Source organism: Symphalangus syndactylus, chromosome 8, assembly GCF_028878055.3.
Source record: "Symphalangus syndactylus isolate Jambi chromosome 8, NHGRI_mSymSyn1-v2.1_pri, whole genome shotgun sequence".
NCBI lineage: Eukaryota > Metazoa > Chordata > Mammalia > Primates > Hylobatidae > Symphalangus > Symphalangus syndactylus.
This window is the reverse complement of record NC_072430.2, coordinates 106,191,419-106,210,448: the sequence shown is the minus strand read 5'-3', so window position 1 is coordinate 106,210,448 and position 19,030 is coordinate 106,191,419. Positions and strand designations below refer to the sequence as shown.

Below are 19,030 nucleotides of genomic sequence, written 5' to 3'. Positions count from 1 at the left end.
TGAGACCCGAGGGGCGACTTACCAAAATCAGCCAGTTTGAGCTCTCCCAGGTGACTGATGAGTAAGTTCTGAGGTTTCAGGTCCCTGTGAAGAACGTGTTGGTGGTGGATGTACGCCAGGCCCCGCAAAAGTTGAAACATGAAAAGCTAGAAGGAAGAAACACTATCCATAAGGAGATTTGAGCCACCACGTGCTGATTTAACCTCTAAATCAAAAACAGTCATCTCAAAGAATATAGTAAAAGTGTCTGTTGAGAGACCAAAAAAAAAAAAAAAAAAGAAGAAGAAGAAGATTTTTACATTCAGAGGGGGAAGAAAAAGGACAAGGAAAGTCAAGTAACTAGACTGTGTCCTAAACAAAGGGATTCTGGCTTTTCCTGACATCTCATTTCTTTGATACTGAAGGAATTACCCTTCTTTAAAAATCTAAAGTGAAACTTTGAAGTTTCCTTTGGAACACTAGTTATTGATTTACATGTGAAAGATTTAATTTTTTTCCCCACCAATGAACTTGGCATATAAGATCAAAGTTGACCTGGAAATGATATTCTAAAGTTTACAACCGCTTAAGTTTCCCAAGCTCTCTGATATGAAACCCTTTTAAAAACACAACACAAGGAGATCACACTAAAAAATATATCTTTAGATGGTATTAGAAAATAAAGAAATCTTTATCTTTTTAAAGCTATTTTTAAAGTCTTAAATTCAAAGTTGAAAACAAGGGAAATACACAGTACAGATGAAAAGGGAAGAGAGACCAAAAGAAGTTAGACCCCCCCTCAAAAAAATAAAAAAAGAATAAGGAATAAATTGTAGGGGGAAGAAGAGAGAAAGGGTAAATGGTAGTGGTGGAGAAATAAAAGGGAAAAACACATTCTGAGCCCCAGTTTAAAAATGTTTCATGTGGTTATGAGGCACAGAAACTAAAGCCATTACTAGGTTCCCATCACTACAGAAACTTATGGGAAAAAAAGAATGCTTAGTATTCCAAGTATCTTTTGCTATTTTCCAGTGCCATTGGCAATTGAGAATTCAAACACCAACATCAGTATTTACAAAGACCTATGTCAACTGAGAACATGTTCTGGCAGTTCAGAAAGGAAGGGCCAGGCCCAGCATTCCTGGGACATGGGCAAAATGGCAGATGCAGAGTTATGTGGATTAATCCTCTTTTTCAATAGCATCTTAGAAAGCTAGGACCTTCAGAGATGCTAGGACCAGTATTGACCTAACAAAGACCTGGAGACACTGGAGCCAAATGGTCCGATGGAAGCAGGAGCATGGGGAGTTTACCTACCATAGCATACCTGCAGCTGTGCAGGTTTCATGTAGCTACCACATCAGGTTCATAAACCATTTAAGAATTTTAAAAATTTCTTATGACTCCTAGTTCAAATGTTAACTGGTTCTATGAATCTTCCCAGCATTTTCTCTTCCTGGTGCTTCAAATATACTCACACTATTCATTTTACCATTCACCAAGCCACGAAGCTTCCACAGCACAAAATTCCTACACTGACATTTAAGCCTTCTGATTGGTTATAAATATAAATGTTCATGGAAAAGATAATACAAACAACCAGCTTAAATTCCAGGTAAAAGACAAGAAGATACCATAGTATGTGCTTAAAAATACGTTTTGCAGACTGGCCCAGTGGCTCACGCCTATAATCCCAGCACTTTGGGAGGCCGAAGCGAGCGGATCATCTGAGGTCAGGAGTTCGAGACCAGCCTGGCCAATGTGGTGAAACTCCATCTCTACTAAAAATACAAAAATTAGCCAGGTGTGGTGGCGTATGCTTATAATCCCAGCTACTTGGGAGGCTGAGGCAGGAAAATTGCTTGAACCTGGAAGGCAGAGGTTGCAGTGAGCCAGGATCACGCCACTGCACTCCAGCCTGGGTGGCAGAGCAAGAATTCCATCTCAAAAAAAAAAATATTTTTCAATATGCAGGACTAGGGAAAGAGGAAGATGAAGACAGGTAGATAGAAGACAGAAAGCTAGTGACCAGTGAGGGATACAGCCTTTGGGATAGGAAGCTTATCCTCAGTTTATAGAGAAAACCAGGGCTCAATGTAACTTTAAAAACATGTCTAGGGGCTGGGCGCGGTGGCTCACACTTGTAATCCCAGCACTTTGGGAGGCCAAGGAGGGCAGATCACGAGGTCAGATCGAGACCACGGTGAAACCCCGTCTCTACTAAAAATACAAAAAAATTAGCTGGGCGTGGTGGCGGGCGCCTGTAGTCCCAGATACTCGGAGAGGCTGAGGCAGGAGAATGGCGTGAACCCGGAAGGCGGAGCTTGCAGTGAGCCGAGATTGCGCCACTGCACTCCAGCCTGGGCGACAGAGCAAGACTCCGTCTCAAAAAAAAAAAAAAAACAAAACATGTCTAGGAAGAGTCAGAGCCAAGACTCAAATTCAGACTTGTCTGACTCCACTATACCATCCTGAGAAACTAGAGAAAAGACAGCAAATGAAAACATGATAGGGAAGGAGAGAGCCAGCTGGCTGAGTCAGAGACAGAGCTTCTTAGTAGGTCAGCTTGAAATGCCTTTTATGTCCCAAGTGTAGATTGTTTTCACTAATTAGCCACAGTCCCTTCCCACCTTCTTGCCATTCAACCCCTTTCCTCTCTGCCAGATACGTCTACAGGCATTTGTAGGTGGTAAAGCACTGCGGCATTAAGGTATGGTATTTTATAACCACATTTCTCAAAACTGCAGTCTGTGCTGACAAACCTCACCACCCACTCACCCTTTCATCCCTTCCAACCTGGATTCTTCCTTCAACACTGCAGAAGCTTCACCAATTATTGCATCCTAACATAACCAAATATGATGATGTCTGCACAGTTCAACATCAGCCAGATTGTGGGTGACTCTTTCCAGAAAGGTTTCCCAGATCCCAGCAGTTAGACCTGTTTCCAACTCAATAAGTTTTGGGGGAACAAAATAATTCCATTGAACTAGTGCCATCTGGGCCAGGAGTTACTCAAAAACCAATGAGATCCATTAGCCAACTCCTTATAGGGAAGCCTGAGTCCTTCCATCGCCCCTGGAATCCCTGGGACTCATTCTACTAGAAATCTGAAACAAGATAGCCTCACTAGGATTCCCACCCTGTCTTCCTTGGTCACAACTCAAAATATAAGCCTCTGACTATTCCTTTTCCTCCCAACATACTCATTTCCATTCTATGTGCTTCCTCTGTTTAGCCTCGTATCTATTGCTCCTCTCTCTCCCAAACATTTTCACTGTTTACTCTCCATTCTTCAATCCTGCTTTAAAAACTACCTAAAAGCTAACCTCTGGTGAATTTCCTTCTGGCTCCTTTCCTTAAATGAGACCTTGAGCTCACTGCTTCCCTATATTCTCAAGTGGATGTTAATTTTTCTATAACTTCCTCATACCTTTGACTACTGAGAAGTGTCATAAGCTGCCTCCCTTTTCCCCGCTACCAGTTCAAAACCATTACTTCTCTACTTTTAAGTAAAAACTCCTGTCCCTTGGATTTTAATGCCATCCAGCCACATCTTCCATTACTCTTCTTTTAGTGGTCATTCACTGAACTCTCAATCACTCTCTGTCATTCACTGAAGATGTGGGCACTTGGATCACAGCTGTTGACTCCATGACATTAGTGCCCATGAGAACAGCTCTAGCCAACCTCAGCTCCAATGATCTGCTTCTCCAATCCACTTCAGACACTAACTCCCGTGGTCACACACTAGATCTTGCCATTGTATGGAACTGTTTGTCCTCTGAAATACAAAATTCATCCCCCTATAAAAATGCTTTTGCAATGATTGTGTCATTCATAATGTGTTTTTACCATGGTTTCCCATGACTTTTCCTATGAAACCCAATGGATACCTCTTATTCCTTATCTTTGCAGCATTTGGCATCATAGACCATGCCTTCCTTCCTGAGGCACTCTCTTCTTTTGGTTCCACAATCTCCTAATTTTCCTTCTACCCCTCTGGCTGTTCTTTTTATAGGTTCTACTTCTACTAATATCTAATATATTGATATTCTGGCCAGGCGCAGGGACTCACACGTGTAATCCCAGAACTTTGGGAGGCCAAGGCAGGAGGATTGCTTGAGCCCAGGAGTTTGAGACCAGCCTGGGCAACATAGCAAGACCCCATCTCTATAAAAAATAAAAATAGGCCAGGCACGGTGGCTCATACCTGTAATCCTTGGCACTTTGGAAGGCCAAGGCAGGGGGATCACTTAAGGTCAGAAGTTCAAGACCAGCCTGGCCAACATGGTGAAACCCCGTCTCTACTAAAAATACAAAAATTAGTCAGGCGAGGTGGTGGGTGCCTGTAGTCCCAGCTACTTGAGAGGCTGAGGCAGGAGGCTCGCTTGAACCCAGGAAGTGGAGGTTGCAGCGAGCTAAGATTGCGCCACTGCACTCCAGCCTGGGCAACAGAGCGAGACTCCCATCTAAAAATAAATACATAAATAAAAATAAAATTAAAAAATAATAAATAATAAATAATAACATACTGATATTCTTAGGGTTCCATCTTTGATCTTCTGTTATCACTCTACACATGCTCCCTTACCTATCTTACCCACTGACAGTGCTCTAATGAACAACTGTATTCTGATGATTTCAAAATCTTTATCTCCAACTCAGATTGCCTTTCTACTTTAGGCCCACACAGTCTGGAGTTCGCCTGTACATCCCATAATCACCTCAAACTTAGCATGTCTAAAACACAATTCATGTTATCTCTCCAAAATAAATTTTTCTTTCTGATTCTCTATCACAGTGAATGGCACCATCATCCATTTTAATACTCGGATCCAGAAAAAAATATTGCTGACTCTTGTTTTTCCCATCAGTTCCGGCTAAGTAATTGGTCTCATATCTGTCCACTTTCTCCCACCATCATCTCACATCTGTACCAGTGTGGTTCTGATTAGCCTCACTGTCAAGGCTGGAACCTTAACAGACACCAGCATTCAGGGAATGAGTAGAGGGAGAGAAGTTTTCTGTGTGAGTAGGGGGAGAGAGGTAGAAGAAAACAAGGAGAAAGTAGGGTCAGGGGAATATAACATTTCAAAAAAAAAGTATTGCCCTCATTCCAATCTATTCACCACACTGTCATCAGTGTAAGCTTTATAAAAAGAAAATCTGAATTTATCACCTCTTTGTTTAAAACCATTTAATGGCGCCTGATATAAAATAGCACGACTGTGATATTGTGAAATATATATTTGATCTTCAACTAAATTCCTGACAGCCATCTCCTAAAACCCTTAGAATCTCCAAAGTGATGTCTTTTTGTAGAGTTGAGTGATAGCTGGCAGACCGTTGGGTAGCTTTAGGATAGGGACTGGTCACTGGAAAGACCAAGGCATGATTAGGGAGGGGAGAGGGGCTGAAGGTTAAGTTGATCACCAGCGGCCAATAGTTTAATAAATCATGCCTACACAATGAAGCCTCTGCAAAACCCAGAAAGATTAGGGTACAGAGACCTTCTGGATAGCTGAACTCTCATAGAGGCTTCTGGAGGGTGGCTTGCCTGGGATGGGCATGGATGCTCTGTTCCCCTTCCCACATTCACTGATGCCTCCACCTTGGAGAACTCATCCCTACTCCCACCTGCTTTGATTTGGACAACCTCTTCCTTTGTGCCTCCATATACCCACAATAAATTCCTTTATTTATTAGTGTGTCCCTCACAAATCCACAAGGTCAATGCAGTCAAGAGTATGACTTTTAGCTGTATTCCTGATGCTTGTAATACTGTCCACCATACCTTCCTTCTTGAAATTGCTTCTTCCGTTGACTTCCATGACAGTGTGTATTTTTTTCCAGATGCTCTACATTCCTGCAAGCTGCTTCCCTTCGTTCCTTAATTTCCTGTTCCTCTGCTCATCCCAAAAGGCAAAAGTCTCATCATCAGTCCTCCTCTCTTTGTGTATTTGCTCTTTTGGTTGCCTACTCCTTGTCTTCTAAACTCTATGTGCTGATGACCCTCAGATCTACACGTCGAGCTCACAGCTCCCTTCTGAGCACAGATTTCCTTTTAGGTTGCCTACTGCTCATTTCCCTTTGGAGATCCTGTTTCACCTGGGACCTCAACACGTCTGAAACAGGACTCCTCCTCTTTCTCTCCAAACCAACTTCTTCTCCTATTTCTGTTAATAGAGCTACAATTCTCCTCGTCAGTCAAACTCAAAACCAGTTATGTTTGGCCCCATCCTTTCCCTCCTCATGCTCACATTACCAAGAGGTGAACTCTTCTTTGTTACTGATTTTCACGTTCCTCTCCATTCTTATTGTCACTACCATAATATCAGCCTTGATTACTAATTGCTAACTAGATCCTTGCTGCTCGGTGCTTGGCTCTTGACCAGCACCATCTGCATCAGCTTGGCTCATGTTAGAATGCAGAGGCTCAGGCTTAAACCCAGACTTGTTGAGTCAGGTTCCCGGTCACTTGTCTGCTCACTGAAGTTTGAGAAGCACTAGGCCAGGCCACATCAATAAACTCTTTGGCTCACCCCTGTAATTCCAGCACTTTGGAAGGCCGAGGTGGGAAGATAATTTGAGGCTGGGAGTTTGAGGCTGCGGTGAGCCATGACTGCACCATTGCACTCTAGCCTGGGTAACAAAAGGAGACCCTGTCTCAAAACAAACAAACAAACTCTTAAGTGGAATCCTTGACTCTAGTCTCTTATTTCCTTTCATACATCCTATAGACCACAGTGATATAAATTTCTTCTGATCAATTATTTTCTCTCAACTCAAACTTAATGACTAATGACTGTACTGTCTAAGGAATAAAATCCACGTTTCTTTCTTTTTTAGGGACAGGGTCTTCCTCTGTCACTCAAGCTGGAGTGCAGTTGTGTGATCATGGCTCACCTCAGCCTCAAACTCCTGGGCTCAAGCGATCCACTCACCTAGCCTCCCAGGTAGCTGGGACTACAGTCGTATGCCACCATGCTCAGCTGATTTTTAAAATTTTTGTAGAGATGAGGTCTTGCTATGTTGCCCATGCTAGTCTTGAACTCTTGGGCTCAAGCGATCTTCCTGACTTGGCCTTCCAAAGTGCTGGAATTATAGGTGTAAGCCACTATACCCTGCCTAAGGTCCACATTTCTTAGAAAATGAGGCTCTCAGCCACCTACCCAATCTATTTCCCCAGACTTGTGTATGCTGTTTCACTAATATATTCTGTATTTCAGGCCAACAGAACTAGAAATGCAGTATGGCACTAGTGGGAAAGAATTTTAACTAAGAATCACTTTTAGCAATGGCATAAGCTGGTTCTATAACCTCAGGCAAAATGTTTGTCCTCTCAGATCTTGGATTTCTCCTCTGCAAAATAAGGAAGTTAGACCAGGCCAGTGCTTTAAAGATTTTTTGACTGCAGTCTACAGTAAGAAATATATATGTATCCGGTATTCACATCCATACACAAAAATATAAGTACAGTTACAATTGGAGCAAAAGTTGCAGAAAATAATACTTGCTCTTTCAAAATGTAATGCATGCTAATATTTTCTATTCTCTTCTCATCCATTTATTTCATTTTTTAAAATGCAGGTTGCTAACCACCATATTGATTTCATAACGCGCTAATGGAACCTGGAGATTGCAAAACACTGTGTTTCCTCTAACCCTAACAAGCCATGACTCTGGGGTCCTCTTCCTTGAACATATCCTGTATTTCCCTACTCTGTACCTTTGCTGAAAACATTTTCTCTCCCTGTAACATGCTGTCGTATTCCAGACTCTTGAAATGCAGTGTGTTTAAGATCTGAAACTTTTTTTTTTTTTTTTTTGAGACGGAGTCTCACTCTGTCACCCAGGCTGGAGTGTGGTGCGGCGATCTTGGCTCACTGCAAGCTCCGCCTCCCAGGTTGACACCATTCTCCTGCCTCAGCCTCCTGAGTAGCTGGGACTACAGGCACCTGCCACCACGCCTGGCTAATTTTTTATATTTTTAGTAGAGACGGGGTTTCACCGTGTTAACCAGGGTGGCCTTGACCTCCTGACTTCGTAGTCCACCCGCTTCGGCCTCCCAAAGTGCTGGGATTACAGGCGTGAGCCACCGCGCCCGGCTGATCTGAAACTTCTTGAAACTAGAAGATATCTTTGATGCCGTTGCACATCTACAGTACTAGATTGTATTTCTTTCTTGACATTCTACACAAATGTCCTATAATAGCATTGGTGTGTATTTCTTATCTCTTGTTTTTGGCTGTAAGTCCCTTGAGGGCAGAGATCATGTCTTTTATATCTAGTTACCCTTTGAAGCATTTAGCACAGTGTCTGGTATGTGAGAGTCACTCAGGCCTGAAAATCTCACTCTCTCACAGTTATTCTTTCTCCAATCATTCTTCTATTTAGTCAAGGACCTCTAGGTCCTTGAACTCTTCCACTCTCTTCATAACTATCAGCAAGCTGCTTATCTTCACTTCCTTCCCTCAGATTAGACTCAGACTAGATGCCACTGGCCAGCACATTAACTTCTGTCTTGAGAATCTCTTCAACTCTCTTGCCTACCTGTCTCTTCCTTTCACATGTCTGGCAGAACTTCAACTCTGACTCAATCCAACTGTCTACATTCTCTGCTCCTCTATTCAAATTGCCAAGCGTTACCATAAAAAAAAATCCCGTGATCATGCAGATAATGTAATGGTCTTCACGCTTACCAGGGTCCTTAACACACCATGAAACATTCCTATTTGATTTCCTAGTTAGCTCCCTATCCCATTCTCCACACAGCTAACTGGTATTTTAATTTTTTTTTTTTCACTCTCCTTAACCCTTTGTCCTCAAACATTCCTTTCCAAAACCTTACTTCCAAGACTGGGTTAGGTTCCCTTATTATGTGTTCCCACAGTATTCCTAGTTACCATGGTCATAGGCTTTAGCACTTTGCTTCTCACCGCCTGTTTATTTATTTGTTATAGCACAACTTACGTATTTCTTTTTTTTTTTTTTTTTGAGATGGAGTCTTGCCCTGTCACCCAGGCTACAGTGCATTGGTGTGATCTTTGCTCACTGCACCTCCGCCTCCTGGGTTCAAGCAATTCTCCTGCCTCACCCTCTCGAGCAGCTGGGGTTACAGGCGTGTACCACCACACCTGGCTAATTTTTTGTATCTTTAGTAGAGACGGGGTTTCACCATATTGGCTAGGCTGGTCTGAAACTCCTGACCTCATGATCTGCCCACCCTGGCCTCCCAAAGGGCTGGGATTACAGGTGTGAGCCACCGCACCAGGCTAACAACTTATATATTTCAAATGTACAAAAATTAGTATCATTTACAGTATCTTAAGATAAATTTCCTTTGAATGGGAGCTTCCTTTCCAGTACTTTGAACTCTACAAGATGTATCTAGAAAATTTACTACTATGGAAAATGAAGACTGCTTACATCGAGTATGGGGGAAGAGGAAGGGCTTGTGGTTTTTCTTTTTGATCAACTGCTGTAACACTGTCCTTCAGATGGCTGAGGGAGTTTCACATTTTCTTTAGACATCATTAGGCACTGAAGCTCTTGAAGGATAACTTTGATGATATATGAATTCTGCCATTTTGCTAGCGCTGATAGGGCTCTTGGGTTCACCATTCCATTAGAACTATTAACTCCATTCATATTAATTTTTGTTACAAATCTTACAAAGGGGAGTGCTTCTGGGTATTTAGGTCCACATTCTATTTTAAGGCTGTATATTCGGCTTTCATAAATTGCCCGAGCCCATGGTGGCTGCCATCTTGCATTGCTGTCGCTTGAAGACTGGCCCTCACTGCCTATTTAAGTTCATATATCTTAGTGGACTTTAAGCTCATTGAAAATAAGAAACACAACTTATTCATTATTGAAACCCCAGAACTTATTACAGCAATAAGTACTCAATAAATATTTCTTAAATGAATGAATAAATGAACACATAAATAAATATTAGTTAAATGAATAAATACATCATATACAAATTTCATATGGTTATTTTAAGAGCCAATCAATTAATTAATGCCAATAAAACCTTAGGGAATAAAAAGTATGAAATATAAATGGTTTCTAAAATTTATAACAGATGTAGAATTATAGCTAATTAAGAGTTTATTATTTCTATTCTAATGACTGGAAAAATGGGAGTTAGGGCCACATATATAATAGGATCTGCTAGTACAAGTATTGCAGACTTCATCATAGACCACAGTAATCTGATATGAAGAAGGTATTTATTTTTTGATGGCCTAGCTTTACTTTTTTCCTTTTAGTATAATTCTCCTTCACTCGTTTATTCATCTAAAGGCACATTTGCATGTGGCCATGACTGACAACATCAGGTTGCTCAGAAAACATTGCTCCATATCTTAAGAAGCAACTCAGCAACTCTTTTTCTTTTTTCTTTCCTTTTTTTAAAAAAAACAAAAACAAAAACAAAACAAAACTTTTCTGTGGAATATCAGTGATGTCCATCCTCTTATTTAGTATCACAGGACTTTGCTTTGTGAGGCAGTCTGTTTCAGAATTCTCCTTCTGTGGGCAAGCCAGGAGAGGGTCCTGACCCTTAATGTACTCACTCTGACATTGTGAGGATGAAGCCCTCCTGGATGCTGAGACATATACTGGGCCAGGTCTGTGTGCTAAATAAAACAGCGGAGAAAGAGAAGAGAGTGAAGTCAGTGGTGCTTGGATAGCGTCCTAAAGCAGAATATTGACTTGACTGTCAGAAGGTATTAAAAAGTACAGAATTTTAAGAATAAGGTGCAAAAGGAATATAACCAGGTTTTCTGAGAACCCACTGTTAAGGTCAAACACAGTGTGTCTTTCTAACTGGCTGCTCTTAGAACAAAGCCTGTTTCTCAGCACAGAGATGCTCATTTTAAATGACTGGCACTGAACACAATGACGCAGGAATTTTTCACTCTCCAAGTGTCCTTGGAGGCAAGTCAAGTACACATACCTTATAAGTTCTTTCTGCTTATTTAAATATGTTTTCTTCCAAAAATACAACATGAGTTATTCTTTAGCAAGCTTGCATACAATTTTTAAATATCTTGTGATTTTTACCTTGTCAATGAAAAAATGTTGGATTCTGCTCAGATAGTGATTAAAACTAGATTAAAAATAAGTGCAAAAGCTTTATTTAGAAGGTAAACTCAAGATCCTCATTTATTATTGCTGATGAGGGGAAAAGGGACAGCAAAAGTCATGGGTAAGGAAGTAGGACCAAAGACGGATGTGGGAACAATAAGGTTCTACTAATCACAGTAATGAAAATTTCCATGATACTTTCCACATTGTAATAAAAGTTTTATCATGCCATAAAATATTAACAGATTCATTATACAAGTACCAGGCTATTTTTCTCAAGTGTTGTAAAATGCTCGAACAACTCACCATGTATTCAAAAACGAATGTCAGTGTCTCTTTGGTGTGGATTATGTCATGCAGGAGCACAATATTGGCATGTTTCAAACCCTTCAGGAGAGAAGCTAGAAAAATTAAACAAAATGTTAAATCCATCATTGATAATGAAAGTGCTGCTCTAAAGATATCAGACAGTATATATTTTTTAAACATTTCAAATCAAACATTCTGGTTATTTTACTGCTGAAAAACGATCTCTTGGTGGCAAAAGAATATTTAAAATTACAAAGAACCTTCATTATTTCAAAAATGGCAAATCATTGCATTTACACAACTTATTGTTCCTACAGGCTAGAGTGGTTGCAAAAAATATGTTTCCATTTACCTAATCAATTTCATCAAAGCACTCAGAGCACTAAATGCTCCCCTCTGGGAATCTCATCAACCCGGCTTCAGAGCTACAGGAGGAGAGGCCTGGAGAGATAAAGGGCTTTGGAGGAGTAGGAAATGGAGTGTTCTGCCTTCTAGAGCAGGACTTTGTGACATATGACTAGTCTCCAAAATTCTAACTCCCACAAGCGGTCAATAGGGCCGGTGGATATGATTGGTGGGAGACAGAGATAAGAGCATGGGGTAAAGAACTGTTGAAACATGATAGAGTCTGGAGATGATTTCTTAAAGGTAATGTTGCAAACCTCTGTGGAAAGGAGAAAATGTGAACTTGAAAAGAGGAGTCGGCCAAACTTGGGGAGCCCAGGGAGGTGAAAGTGGAGAAGGCTGAGGGCTTTCTCTTGCCTCTTCAATAATAGGTTACTAAAGGCAGCCTTGAAGGAAAGAAGTTATCACAAAAGGCCAAGTGACAGGGAGGGGTTTGAAAGTCTGTCTTTGGAGTTTCCGGAGTTAGGAAGACCTCTGGCTTCAGGAAAGCAAAGACTAGAAAATGTACAATAAAGAGACCATGAGGCCGGGCGTGGTAGCTCATGCCTGTGATCCCAGCACTCAGGGGAGGCCGAGTTGGGTGGATCACCTGAGGTCAGGAGTTTGAGACCAGCCTGGCCAACATGGTGAAACCCCGTCTCTACTAAAAATACAAAAATTAGCCAGGCGTGGTGGGGCATGGTGGTGCACACCTGTAATCCCAGCTACTCGGGAAGCTGAGGCAGGAGAATCGCTTGAACCTGGGAGGCAGAGGTTGCAATGAGCCAAGATTGCACCACTGCACTCCGGCAGGGATGACAGAGCAAGACTCCATCTCAAAAAAAAAGAGAGAGAGAGATGATGAGGCTCACCTCAGGGCATCCCTGCATGAAGAAATCGTGTCTTTAAAGCTTAAAGGAAAGGAAAAGTAAAGGATAAAAACTCAAAGCAGCATTCTGTAGCCTATGCCTGCATATCATGAATCTCCTGCACCAACTCCCTCCCAGTGTAGATTTCCATAAGATTAAAAACAACTGAAATACTCCCTTAAATTTAGGAACAAAATTATTTTCTTTAGGCATCAACCTATTTTAGTGAATCTGTCGTTTTGCCTTCCTGACAGCCATTCTCCCTTCTAGTGGAGGCACTTCTATTTTCCCCTGGAAAAACAACCGTCTTCTTCCTCAGACCATACTCATCCAGCGGAGCTGACCCGGCGTCTACCCAAGCGTGGGCATGTGACCCAGGGTTGACCAATCAGAGCACGGCTCTTTCCTATCCCTAGTGATTGGTTCAGAGACAGGCACAAAACCCAAGTTTGGCAGAGCCCTGTTTTGCTGTTGCCATTAGAAAAGAAGTGCTTTCTATTGTGAGAGCTAAACCTGTGGGATTTAGCCAAGAGTTGCTGGGGTCAGATTACCAACACCTGGTGACAACATGCCTGGGAATAAAATGAATGCACAGCAAACCAGTGTTGGGTAATGAGAGACACGGCTTCCTGATGATATTGCTTATGCCCTACCAGCCTGTAGTTATCAGATCTGTGAGCCAGTGAATTTCTCTCTTTACTTGTCAATTTAAGCTGACTTACGCTGAAGGACCTCCATCACACCTGTTAACCCTATTTGCTGTAATGACTAATGCTTTAATTTTTACTTTTTGCCCCCAGAGTCCTTATGGGCTAAATTTATTATTTCACTTTGACAAATGTGTTGCTTTGTAAATGTAATAAACAGCTTCTCAGGCATCTGTTTAATCTCCCTAGTCTCAGACTGAAGGCCACATGGGAATTGAGGGAGTGACTTTCCCCCTTTTTGAGATGCTGCCACACCACCTAGTACCACACTCAGCCAAGAGTAAGCACTTAATTTGTCAAACATATTTATTGAATGTCTTAAGGAGAACTGTCTGTGGAGCCAGAAGCCCTAATATGAATCCTGGCCCTGTCACTTCCTGAGTAAGCTCTGGAGAGTATCTCAACCTAAGTCTCAGTTCATTCCTTAGGAAAAGAGACATCGTCTTTTCTGACTTACTTCATAGGGTTGATATGAGGATGGAATCAGATACCATTTGTGGAACCTTGGTAAATGTAAAGCATTACAGAGGCAAATTAGAATTATTATCCCTTCCCTCTTCTTGCCAGCTTCTTGCCCCTGTCTTTCACCCTGAACCCCACTAAACCTTTACTCTCAGTCTTAAAATCTTGTTTATGGTATGTTTCTGCTAGAGTTTTAAATACCTTCCATATTTTCTGACCATCAGTTAAGAATGCTTATACTTTAGGTATATTTTTATTTATAAATTATCTCATAAATTTCTCTCTTTCCCCCACCCCATGTTACAAAGCATATAGCAAAATTAGGTTTCAAAAGGATATGGTAAAGCTGAAATTGCTAAGAATATTGTTAAGATATTTTAATTTTATGTTTAGTATAATTTTAGTCTCACCTATTACTAAAACTCCAGATGCCTCTTTTTAAATCATGATGGCATGATTTGTTCATTATGATGGCCTCATGCTCTCATTTGCTAAAATGGCCAAGGAACAATATCTACTTGGAATGAGGCTTCCTGCTAACAATACTGGGTATAAATTTCATGTCGTTATTTTGATAATTACAGTTTTTGTAGGAGTAGGAAAAGTGTCTGTTTTGTATTTCTCTGTTGTTCACTTACATGGGAATTACTAATTTTACCTTCAACCCACAGTTTCTTTGCAGAAATCTTTTTAACCATTCATCCATTTTATGAAGATTAACCACTTGTACATGTCAAGTCCTCTCAACTTTTTATCACATACAAATCTATTGGCATTACCTTCCAAATTGTCCAGAACCCCTCCCTTCTTGTCATATCTTCTGCCAGCACCCTGGACCAAGCCACTATCATATGTTGGCTGAATTATTGCAAATGCCTCCCATCTGCCTGCTTCCCTGCTTCCCTCCTATGGCCACTTCTGCACAGGACAGCCAGACACTGCTATCCTTCTCAAATGAGTTAGTGCATGTGCCTCCTGGTTCCAAACCCTCCAGTGGCCTCTCATCTCATGCAGAGTAAATTCAAAGGACTTGCGATTTCCTGCCCACCCCACTGTTGGCTGTGCCCATCGTGACCTGTCATCTCCTCACACTCCCATCTTTGCTCACTTGGCTTTAGCCTCATTGGCCTCCTGGCTGTTCCTTAGACACATTTGCAAACACATTTCCACCCTAGGATTTTACAGTTGCCAGTGTCTTTTCCTGTAATCCTCTCTTCTCACCTCTCTGCCTTCATCCTCCCTCACTTTCTTCAGAGCCTCCGCTCAAATGATACATATAGGTACAGACTTCCTTGACCATTCTAGATGAAATAGCAGCCCTCTACTCCATCCCACCTCAGCAGCCCTCCACCCCATTCCACCTCTACCCCATCCTACCCTCTCTCTCTGGGCCCTGCTCTATTCTTTTCCATAGTGCCTGTCACCACCATCTGACATTTTATATATATAAATATTTGTTTATTGTCTGTCTCCACAATTGAGAATATAAACTCCATTAAGAGTGGGCACTTTTGTTTTTTTGCTTATTGCTATATACTCAGTGCCTAGAACAATGTCTGGCACTCAATAAATATTTATCTTTAAATCAGTGGTCACTAATTACCTAATATCATTTCTATATCTCTAGTTGTTGGTAAAGGGTGTTTCTGTTGAAGATGCTTTTATTCCTTCTTTCTTTTAGTTGTCTCTCTCATTAGATTATAAATGTTGTATGCTTTATGGCCATTCCTATTACTGCTTTTCTAGTGCCCTAGAACTACTGAAATCATTATATGAAAACTGTGAATTTTGCTGAATAATGAATAGGGAATTCAGATGAAAGAGCAGATGATGTTTAAAGCATTTATCTCACAGCATTGTTTATCATTTTGGTCCATCCACCAGAGGGATCTGAAATGCCTACAGCCTCAGATGTGTGGGTCTTAAACCCAGGAAGAAAAGGTCTTTCTTTCTTCTAATTTTAAGGACATTTTATAAACTGCACAGCAGGATGTGATATCTGTCCTGCAGACTAAACAGTTGAGGGACACAAAAGTCAACTGAGAAGGGCAAAGATCCTAAAATTAGCATTCTGAGTCTCATAAAATAGTGTTTTTTATTATTAATGTATCCTATGTATACTTATTTTTGTTTTTCTTCAAAGAAAAGACACAAAAGTAAATAGGGATGTCTTTAAGGCTCCAGAGGAAAGCTGATTTTCCAAGTCCTAGGATGTGGCTCTATGTAATGAAGGCCTCGTAGTCAAAGTTGTCTTTAGGCTGTAAACTCATTGAGGGCATGGATTGAACTTGCCCTTGTCTTTGCATCTCCAGCACTAGCACAGGCCTGGCATGTGGTGCTCAATAAGTGCTCATGAAGTAATGAAAGCCAGGCCATTTGTAATGAGTTTATGAGGAATCATATAATGAGTCAATGATGGAGTCCTCCTCAACCCTCACTGGACATTGAATAAAAAAGTGTTTCTAGTCCCTGTTGTTACATTTCCTCTGACTTGAGAATCACAAATCAAGTCAATGAGTCAAGTTATGCATTCCAAGAAAAGAAATAATTGAAATAATTTTAGATAAATGTTAGAGAAATACTAAGACAAGTGTCAGATAAGTAGTTGTCTTGGTATCTTTGGAATTGTGGTGCTGATCACATACCATTATCCTGGCATTATTTTGTTTTATAAAGATGTAACTATGCACAATGAATTTGCTATATTTGTGATGTGATTTGATTGTGTTCAATGGCAGACTTTCTGTCAACCAGGTCTACCCTAGACTATTTGTGGTCATTGGCAATTCAGAGGTTCTAATCAGCCTCCTCCCCTGCCTCATTGTATGACCTTAGGGAGGCCCCTTAGCCTATTTTCGGCTCAGTTTTCTCATATATGGATTGGGAATCATTACTTTATAATGTTTTTACTAGAGAATGATCTTAAAAGATTCTTAGCTGAGACTGTTTCTAACTTAAACACTGCAATTACCGGCACTGTAGGATCAATGATAGAATCAGAATTGACGAATATACAACATGATATGTTATTTTCTTTAAAATATTTCTTCTGGACACACAAATGGCCAACAAACATGTGAAAAAATTGCTCAATGTCACGAATCATCAGAGAAATGCAAATCGAAACCTCAATGAGATACCATCTCACACCAGTCAAAAAGGCTATTATTTAGAAGTAAAAAATTAACGGATGTTGGTAAGCTTGAGAAGAAAAGGGAATGCTTATACACTGTGGGTGGGAATGTTAATTAGTTCAGCCACTGTGGAAAACAGTTTAGAAATTTCTGTGAGGCAGGGCAGGTGAGCCCCCAAACTGAGGCTTAGCCTGGGAGGGTTCTTGGCTTCACCCAGGAAAGAATTCAAGGGTGAGCCTGTGGTGTTAGCAGCTTTTATTGAAGCAGCAGTGTTCAGCAGCAGCAGGTATACCTCTCCTTGCAGAGCAGGGCTGCCACATAGGCAGTGTGCCCAGAGTAGCAGCTCAGAGGTAGCTCTACAGTTATATTTATACCCACTTTTAGTTATATGCAAATTAAGGGGCAGTTTATGCAGAAAGTTTTAGGAAAAGAGTGGTAATTCCAGGTTGTCAGGTTGTTGCCATGGGAAAGGGTGGTAACTTTCAGATGTTGCCATGGCAATGGTAAACTGACATAGCACACTGGTGGGTGTGTCTTCTGGAAAGCTGCCTCCACCCAGGCCCTGTTTTGGCTAGTCCTAAATTTGGTTTAGTGTTCAAGCCCCATCTCTGGAGTTGAGTCCCATCTCCTGCCTCAAAAAAACCAAAAACAGAATTACCATTTGACCCAGCAATTCCATTCCTGGGTATATACCCAAAGGAAAATAAATTGTTCTGTCAAAAACACTCCTAGACTTGTATGTTCGTCACAGCACTATTCACAATAGCAAAGACATGGACTCAACCTAGGTGCCCAGCAATGGTGTACGGGATAAAGAAAATTTGTACACTGGCACCATAAAATACTATGCAGCCACAAAAAAAAAAAAAAAAAAGAACAAAATCAAGTCCTTAGCAGCAACATGGATGCAGACGGAGGCCATTATCCTAAGTGAATTAACGTGGGAACAGAAAACAAATACCACATGTTCTCACTTACAAGTGAAAGCTAATAACTGGGGGTATTGGGTACACACAGACATAAGATGGGAATAATAGACACTACACCAGGGACTCCAGAAGGGGAGAGGAAGGGAGAGGGACATGGGTTGAAAAATTACCTATCAGGTACTATATTCACTATTTGGGTGACAGGATACCTCAGCATCATGCAATATACTCATGTAACAAACCTGGACATGTACCCCTTGAATCTAAAATTAAAGATTAAAAAAATACTTCTTCTGCATTTTCCTTAATGTTTATATAAAATGTATAATAAAAAACAGATTCCTATTTTTATTTTTACTGTTGCCAAACAATAAATACTTTAGTTAAGCATTTCCAAATTCATCATAATAAAGTAGAAAGGATTTTAAATAGAATAGATATGGATTCTAACAACTCTGATTACTATCTCTGTGACCTCAGACAAGTTACCTAACCTCTCTGAGCCTGGAATTTCTTTATCTCTACAACAAAAATAGCACATTTTCCTTCCTAGGGTTGGTATAAAGGCTTTAAAAATATATATTATATGGGGGGGGAGATTATGTCATATGCCTGGTCCTCAAAAAAGATTAGTTATATGACTCCTTCTTAAGAAAAATGCTATTAACAGGCTGAAAGTCCTCAGTTTAAACCAAAAGTTGACCACTTGAACAAAAATATCTAAAACAATGCACATTATTAAGATATTGCTATAAAGTTTCATAAAACTAAGAAATGTTGTACTATGTAAAAACATAACACATTAGCCTATTCAAATGAAAGTATTTTCTCCTAGTTGTAAAAATAAACACTTAAAATACAATTCTAAAGTCAATTATGAGAGATTTCTAAGGCACTATGAAGGCCTCTGCTTTTCTTAATTAGCAAAGGAACGAGGGTGGTAGGGAACACGTCTATTTTGTGTATTGCTGTGTATCTAGCAGTTCGGCAGAGTGCCTGGTCATAGTAGGTGCTAAATGAATATTTCTAGAGTGGGTGCATAGAAAGCATATGAATTTTTGAATCAGAGAGATTCGGTTTGAATCACCACCATATAGTGGAATAATATTAATAATATCTATCTCTAAAGATTGTTAAGAGGATTGAAAGAAGTATGA

At 40.6% G+C, this 19,030-nt stretch overlaps 2 protein-coding genes across 3 annotated transcripts in view; both read right to left on the bottom strand.

Annotated features, from left to right (window-relative positions):
- CDK15 (cyclin dependent kinase 15) overlaps positions 1–19,030 on the bottom strand; it is a 115,001-nt gene that overhangs the window by 61,119 nt on the left and 34,852 nt on the right. For both annotated transcript variants that reach the window (XM_055290229.2, XM_055290230.2), the window contains exons 6-8: positions 11,386–11,480; positions 10,566–10,628; positions 23–146 (exon numbers count right to left, since the gene is read on the bottom strand). In XM_055290229.2, coding sequence (XP_055146204.1) covers positions 23–146; positions 10,566–10,628; positions 11,386–11,480 — 282 coding nt within the window. The remainder of the gene's footprint in view (positions 1–22; positions 147–10,565; positions 10,629–11,385; positions 11,481–19,030) is intronic.
- LOC129487324 (ubiquitin-conjugating enzyme E2 variant 1-like) lies at positions 9,304–10,461 on the bottom strand. The gene is made up of 2 exons (XM_055287904.2): positions 10,434–10,461; positions 9,304–9,788 (listed from the first exon to the last, which is right to left on the bottom strand). The coding sequence occupies exons 1-2, from the start codon at positions 10,459–10,461 to the stop codon at positions 9,457–9,459; spliced, it is 360 nt and encodes a 119-aa protein (XP_055143879.1). The 3' UTR covers positions 9,304–9,456.

Excerpts from the sequence above, each read along its gene's own strand:
- LOC129487324 (XM_055287904.2), bottom strand. The coding sequence starts at position 10,461 with ATGGACATCACTGATATTCCACAGAAAA. Across the intron at positions 9,789-10,433 it reads CACTGATATTCCACAGAAAA|GCAGTGAGGGCCAGTCTTCA; the intron begins GTTTTGTTTTGT and ends GAACTTAAATAG.